Source organism: Meriones unguiculatus, chromosome 2 (assembly GCF_030254825.1).
Source record: "Meriones unguiculatus strain TT.TT164.6M chromosome 2, Bangor_MerUng_6.1, whole genome shotgun sequence".
NCBI classification, from domain to species: domain Eukaryota; kingdom Metazoa; phylum Chordata; class Mammalia; order Rodentia; family Muridae; genus Meriones; species Meriones unguiculatus.
In genome coordinates, this window is record NC_083350.1 from 30119581 (window position 1) to 30127290 (window position 7710).

The 7710-nt window shown below is 49.4% G+C and overlaps 2 protein-coding genes across 2 annotated transcripts in view; both read right to left on the reverse strand.

Annotated features, from left to right (window-relative positions):
* Positions 1-6893, reverse strand: part of Adamts19 (ADAM metallopeptidase with thrombospondin type 1 motif 19) — a 209915-nt gene extending 203022 nt beyond the window's left edge. Inside the window, exons 1-2 of the mRNA XM_021634122.2 lie at positions 6155-6893; positions 4951-5600 (exon numbers count right to left, since the gene is read on the reverse strand). Coding sequence (XP_021489797.1) covers positions 4951-5600; positions 6155-6242 — 738 coding nt within the window. The 5' untranslated portion in view covers positions 6243-6893. The remainder of the gene's footprint in view (positions 1-4950; positions 5601-6154) is intronic.
* On the reverse strand, positions 971-1667 carry LOC110546923 (small ribosomal subunit protein eS27-like). The gene has a single exon (XM_021634117.2). It carries the CDS (start codon positions 1624-1626, stop codon positions 1336-1338), a length of 291 nt encoding a protein of 96 aa, XP_021489792.1. The 5' UTR covers positions 1627-1667; the 3' UTR covers positions 971-1335.
* Positions 6894-7710: the final 817 nt, after the last annotated feature.

Here is a 7710-nt window from a genome sequence, read left to right on the forward strand (position 1 = left end):
ACTCAAAGGCTTCAGGAAGTTCCTGAAACTGACCATACTCACTAGGCCTCTCCTTCCCTAAGCATGTAAAAACAATACGGACTGCTAAGAGACACTCTCAGATAAGCTGAACTGCCAAAACCATGGCCCACGCAAGGCTCAGACCGACTGGGCTGCCAGGAAAGATCATTCTCCAACCCACATGAGCTGCTTATGGGCTGTGCAGTGTGTTCCTGGTTGCCAGCTTCCATGAGCTGGCCTCCACGCTGTTGTAGGCTTCAATGCTGTATCAGTCTTTGAATCATTTCCGTTCCTCTAAGTAACTGCTAACCCATATTGTAAAAATGCCAATAAAACTCATTGGTCTGACAACTGGACTTTGATGGTATCCTTCCTATGGCTGTTATCAGTGTCCTCTCTGGGGTAAGCGGACATTTGTTCACCACTTCCCAGGAAGACTGTTGCGTGATATTTAGATGTGTAACCCATTTGTTCTACTTGAGATGCGTTCTCTTTCCATCACCCCTGCCCTTGCTTCTGATGTCACTTTCGTTGCTGATATGACTTGTCTAAAGCAGAGGTCCCAAAATATTAACTTGTTCAACATTTGTCACAGTGTGGAATTCTTGATTACAGGAAAAGCGCAAGTGAAAAATAAAAAGTATTTACAGGAAGTTCCACATTCTGTATCAGATGTTAAACAAAATGACTACCGATATTGAAAGCTCTTGTTTGACTTTAGAAAATGTTTCATGATATAGCCAAGGCTAGTCTTGAATTCACAATTCTCCCGCCTTAGACTCTGACTTCTGGGATAACAGTTAAAACTCTGAATTTAAGTAAAGAATTGGCAAGTGATTTAGTCACTTCTGTTTACCCTTCTGAGTATAATTATCAACATGTTTAACTGTAAGCAAAAAAAAAAAAAAAAAAAGATAGTGGTCTACTCTTCTTTGGCTCTGTGTGTGCATTTGATTCTTTTAAAGTGTAATGTTACTGAACATGTGGATCATTCATAAAGGTTTTTGTTAGTGTGCATGAAGCCCGGGATACCACTAAAAAACAGTAACTTGATGTCCACTTCAGGCTACCATAACTGCTGTGCTGTTTTGCAGAATTTGTTACTCTTATTTATTTTAGATTTTAAAGAGTATGATGTAAAGTACTAACTTCATTATCTTATTATTATTTATTCCTTGGCATGTGGTCTTTGCTCTTGCTTTGTTTGTTTGTTTTTGCCTACTAAGAACTAGCCATCTCAGAATGCATTGGAAATGAAAACAAGGCAGCCAGTCCCAGCACTTGGAGCCTTGCTTGCATCATCCTTTTTTTTTTTTTTAATCCAAAATGTGTTTATTAGGATGGCTCCCACTCATCCTCAATCGGGTGCGTTCGGTGCTGCTTCCTCCTGAAGGAGCATCCTTCTGTCAGCCTTGCTTTTCTGCCAGTAGGCTGACAGAGAACAGTGAAACAGCCAACACACAATACTACCATTTGTGCATGGCTAAAGACCGTGGTGATTTTATAGCATCCTGGGCATTTCACATCTATAAAGTAGGAATTGGGGCTCTGCACCAGGTGCTTTTTCTTGTGTTTCCTCTTCTCCTCTTCTGGAGAGGGATGAAGGCGATCCTTTGCGAGAGGCATGTTCTCATAGGGAGGTTGTCACCACTGGAAAGGCTTTTTTTTTTAATAATTTATTTAATTTTATTTTTTGTGCATTAGTGTGAAGGTCTCAGATCCGTTAGAATTTGCATTACAGACAGTTGTGAGCTGCCATATGGGTGCTGGGAATTGAACCCAGGTGCATTTGGAAGAGCAGACAGTGCACTTAACCACTGAGCCATGTCTCCAGCCCTGCCTGCATCATCTTTACCATACTTCCTGATTGGTCTTGTGATTGGCAGGCTAGGTGAGCACCCCTTGAAAAGCATCACTGCTGCCTTATCTGCTTCTGTTCCTGTATCTATAAGGTGCTTTAGGTACAGGAGTTATTGAACCCATATTTGACCAATTTTTGCAACAGTATTGGGGGCACATCCAATCTACTAAATAGTTAAGCAAAGGTTGCATTCACTTAGTCTAATACTTCATATGTAAATGAGTTGCTAAAGACAATTACAATGTGTGCATTTTATAAGGGGAAAATGGAGATTCAAGAAGACTGGCTACTTTGATGAGGTAGCACTTAGCCCTCTATCCAAAATATTCATCCTGTCATGAGTATTTTCATAATCCAAACTGGATTAGTATCTGGGGGAATAAACGCCTAATTTGCCAAGTACTTAATCCTTTACAACGCTGGGTAGCTGACAGCTTTGTTCCTTTTATTCTAACTTGTGAATCTTTTAAAATATGTGATAATCAAGGAGGTAATTCAGCTCTATCCTTAAGTAGTAGCAAGTAGTTATGAGTAGGGGGAGAAAAAAAACTGATTATGTAGTGATTTGCCCATGTCTAAGCAACTCACAGTAAGAAAGTCTTTGCTGATGGAAAAAAAAAAAGCTGTTCCAAGCTAAAGACTGGCACATTTGCAGACAATCCACCTTCTGCATCACAGTGTCTCCCATAGGTGTCACAGGACCGGCAGTAAGGTAGTCTCGGCTCATCAAGTTAGCCAGTCAAGGCCCGTACTCTTAACAGATGACGCTTCGGGAGGTCTGATCTCAATGGACATTTTAAGGTCGTCTGTTTCTAGATACTAAAGTTTCTTCTGTTCATTTCCTTTCCATGCTCTGCCAATGCCTCTCTCAGTCTCCTTCCCTCAAAATGAAACACTCCTGTCTGTATGATGTGGCTGGAGAATATCTCCCCATTCTAAGGAACCCAGTTAAACTTCTGGACATTAGAAAGTCAAGCCAGTCCCAACTTCCCTACTGATGTTTTACCTTGGGCAAGAATTTCTAAATTCTGGTGTGACATTTGACACCTCAAGATGGCATTCCATTGCTTCATGACTCCTTCTGTCATGTCCATTTATATATAGCAACTTATCTGTGTGCCTCTGAAGGCAGATTACTCTAGCCCTTAACACAAGATCTAAAATACATTTAATAGATATAAAGTTGACCATTCAGGTTTTCAGTTCAACCATTTGACTGTCTTATTCCTCACATGAGAGGGGTAAAGAACTTGTCACTGGGGAAGAAGCCAATGCTGGCGTCAAGATCACAAATTATCCTCTCTCTTTCCTAATCCAGGAGTACATAAGGGAGGGGGCTGGCATGGCAGTTGGAGTAACAAACCTACCCTTTGGCTATTTGCCTACATTTTTACCCAAACTCTGACTGCTATACTGTATCGCTGGCAACGTCAGTTCTCTTCAATAACAAAGACTTCCCAGTTCAGCGTATATGTGTGTAGCTAGTAGGAAAAGTGAGCAAAACTCCAACATGATAAACAGGGAGGAATGTCAAACTCTTATTCAGTCCATGAAAAACCTACTCATAATTCTAACTTTGCTCCCTTAAGTATGGCGAGAGGGCATAGCTCATTTGGAAAATCTGACCCACAGCCCAAGCTTCAATACAGTGATATGCTTTGTCCCCCTACTGCTCTTACCGCACCGGGATCGTTATTTAATCCCCAGCTGAAAGCCAGCAGACAATGAAACCCCCTCAAAATGTTTACCCTGCTGAGGTGTTCAAGTATCAGTTCCACGGAAAACATTTTCAAAGCTTTTCATGTCATTTTTCCAAGCCACTTTCTCAGTCATGTCTAAAGTGCCCATATTTGAATATTCGCGACTGGTAAAATGCTGCCCTGTCCAACAGTTCACGTCATTCAATCATGCGATCTTTGGTGGTGGAGGTAAAAGTTTCCAGTCTTGTTTGGGTTTTTAATGTTTTTTTTTTTTTTTCTTTTACATTCCATGGCTTTGGGTGGGTTTTGACTGTCATCCATTGCTGTTGGATTTTACTTCATGCAACTTAATGCAAGTTGCTTTTTGACTAGCTCTTACATCCGTCAATGGCTCTCTCTGAAGCGGAGTAACAAGGGAGCCACAACTCACATACGGATTTTCAATGAGTTCTGCCTTTTACTAACAGTAAAAAGGTTATGGTGGGGAAAACAAGGTAAATACAGTTACTGCCACAAACTGAACATATAAGACCCACCAAAATGGTCAAATTTTGTCATCTATATTTTTATACCCAACCCCACACAAAGTAAAGGCCAACTTATGAATGCTAGTGGGGTCAACTCGAAGAGAAAGTCAAGGAATGGTCATGGGTAGAGGAAGCGGCTTTGACTTTCTCAACAGGAGTGTTAGGAAACCACTCCCTTCCCACCATGGAGTCTAGAGAAGAAAAAGGACTATTGTCAAAAAAGCATGTAGAGGGGGACAGGGCGAGGTTAAACCATCGCCCTCTGCTGGTGGGATTCCACGATTGCCCTGTGGCCAAGAGCTGCCCTGTGGCGGCTTTGGATCAGTCACCTTCGCACTGGACTTGTTTAGAAAGAATGCTGTCAGGCGTAAGGATTCCAAACTCCTGTCAGAATATAATTCCCAGAAAACTGCTCTGACCCTTTTGCAGTAGGCCATTAAAAACCACCACCACGAACAAACCTGTAAAACAACAGATGATGAACTGAGGGTGGGGGCAAATACAGACTGAATCCATTGACTTCAAACTCCTGAAAGACACCACGTGGTGGACGGGTTTTAGAAACTCAGAACAGAAAAACGTTAAAAAAAAAAGAAAAAAAGAGGAAGGCAGAGCCCCCAAAGAAAGTTACAGTTCACTCGAAAGTTCCTCCTATGCAACAAGACCTCGGATTCACTAGACTGTCCTGGAGGGGTTCCCTTAAAAAACGTTTAGTGTAGGCACCTGGGTGATAAAGTGTCAAAGTAAGCCCAGAGAAACACTAGAAAGCATGGAGGAGGAGGAGGAGGAGGAGGTGCATGCAAATCAGTCTGAAGCATTAAAAACGGGGTGGAATGGCGAGCTGGGGGAGGAGAGTGCTTACCAGGCCACCTCCACAGGTGCTGAAAGAGGCCAGAGAGCCAGGATGGCGCAGCACCGTCCCGGTGTAAAAGCAGGCGGTGTCTGGCAGCGTGGAAGGGTGAGGGTCAGCCGCCGCCTGGGTGGGATCGGGACCCGGAACTGGCCACTGCTCCACCGCGAAGCGCTGCGCAAGGAAGCGGCCATCTCTCCGGAGCAGCAGGTAGAGGTCCCGGGAGAGGGCCGGGATCCGCAGCAGCACCTCCTCGGTGCTGGGTTCCTCTTGCAGGGGCGGGGGCGGGGACGAGGGCCGCTGCGGGGCCGCCGGGGTCTGCCACGAGGCCGGCGCTCCGGAGGACAAGGCGGTCTCCCCGCTGGATCCCCGGGGCAGCTCCTGAGATTCGAGTTCCTCCTCTTCCTCTGCACCTGGCTGCGGGGAGGACCCGAACCAGGTCTCAGATTGGCCCCGGGCCGATTCTTCCAGGGTCGCCCGGGCCACAGAGCGCACCTCGCGCGAGCTGCCCACAGCTTGCGCCCGGCCGCCGCCCCCAGAGCCGCGCCCGGAGCCTGGGTCTGCGCTGCCCCCGCTGCGGCCGCCACCAGCCGGCGATTCACGGCGCCAGAGAGCAGGAAACACGACTTCCCATTCCTCGAGGTCCGGCGCGAGCTGCAGCCCTGAGGATGAAGCAGACAGATAGGCGCGGGGCTTAAAGTTCGGCGGTGCCACTCCTGCAAGCACCCAGGCAAAGGGACACTTTAGAGCAGTGATCCCTTCAGCTTCCCTGAGAGCAGGGGAGACCACCCGTCTAGCTCCTGAAGCTCCCGCGAGCCCCGAACTTCTTACAGACCTCGGCATTCTCAAAATAAAAGTGTGGTCGTGGTAGTTGATCATACGCTAACTGAAACCGGTGCGAACTCCGGCGTAATCACCAAAGTAACCCCAGGCACGCCTCCCTCCCGGTTTTCCTTCCAGGTACGGGAAAACACAGCTTTGAAACATTACTTGCAGTGGGGGTGGGGGCCCCTGATCTTTTCCCAGATGCTGAAACGGGACCGGGAGAAGTGCGCTCCGCTTGCAACCCGACCTGTTCGCCTGCCCGGCAAGCTGTTGCCCCGCTATCCACAAAGCTCGGCTCGCCACGCACGGGGTGCACCAGTCCTGCCTTCCCGTGTGTGCGTCCTCCGTTCGCATTGGCCAAGTTGGAGGGGAAAGTCACTCCGAAACGTACCTGAGGTGGTCCCATGCGACAGGAAGCCTAGATGGTAGAGGAGGCAGCAGCAGCAGCAGAGGCGAGACAGGCGCATCTCGCGGCCCATCTCCACGGCGCGCGCCTCCCGCGCGAGCCACAGCGCACGCAAGCAGCTTCCCCGGAGCGCCGGCGGCCAGGCGGCGACTGTGCTCGGGCCCTTTGTCTGCCAAGGGGGGGGGGAGGGTGGCGGGGGGGACAAACTGTGTGACTCCGGGAGCCCGGGCGGGGCTGGGCTGGGGAGGAGCGGCCGGCGGCTCCCCGGCTCCCTGCGCTCCGGCTCCCCGGCGAATTAGGTGATGAGTCGACTTTTCTGTGCTGTGGACAGTGCTGGAGTTTCCAGGCCCGGCGGGCCAGAGCCCGAGCCCCGCGGGACAAACCTGCAGTCCTCCGGCAGCCGGGAGGCTCGGGGCGGCGGGCGGAACGGCCTCGGGACGAGCGGACGAGTGTGCTGTCCCGGCCGAGGCTCGCCGCCAGCACCCGCGCGCGGAGAGAGGCCGGCGCCCGGGTTTGGACGGCTTTGCGGTTGCAGAGATCTGCACCCTCCCCGGGACGCCGCGGCGCGGAGGGAGGGCGGGGGAGCGCGCTCTCAGCAGAAGGGTGTGGGGCGGGGAGGATCAGGCGGGTCAGGCCAGAGTCGGGGACCGAGGGGCGCCCGCCAAGCGTGACGTTGCGGGACAAAGGTCCCAGCGCACCGCACACGTGCTCACAGGCTGGGCGAGGGTAGCCTGAAAAGCCAAATTCCCTCACCTGCCTCCCGATTGGCCCTTCCGAAAGACCTCATTTGCATGCCCCCCACCCACCTTCTGCCCTCACGGGGGGCGGGGGAGGGGTGTGACTTAGGTAAACACAGGTAAGGGTCTTCACTTTCCCATCCCACCCTTCTCTCAGGCTCCTCCTCTGTCCGGTTCTGTCACCATCTGCCCAACACACAAAGCAGAACTCAGTGCAGACTTGAGCGTGGAGCTGCAGCCTGGGTATCAAACTTCTTGGATTGGTCTACTCTGTGTCTCAGAACTTTCCAACCCTGGAAGGAGGTAATCAAAATTTCTCACGGAGCATACTAAACAGGTTCCCAGGACAGTGACAACAGACACCACTGAGATTTCTAAGCCCTCCAGCCCACCTTTTCTTAGATCTCCATTCGCCTGAGTTTCTCTCCTCCTCCTCTTCCTCCTTTTCCTCCTCCTCTTTTCCTCCTCCTCTTCATCCTCTTCATCCTCCTCTTCCTTTTCCTCCTCCTCCTCCTCCTCCTTTTCTTGGAGTAAAATTAAGATCAATGTAAAAACTGTATTCTAAAGCTCTCAGACCAGGCGAAAAATATCTCGCCTCTTTTGTTTGTGTGTGCATAAGTGATTTGCCTGTCTTGGATCTCAAAAATTCCTCTCCCTTTGTTGCAGCCCACATCTCTGACGGTCATAAAGAAACTTTCAATCAGACTCAAGGATCAAGGATGGTTACGCCAACCCACTATTTCAATCCTCTACACGAGGCCAGGCGTCAAGAGTTGAGAGAGAGAGAGAGAGAGAGAGAGAGAG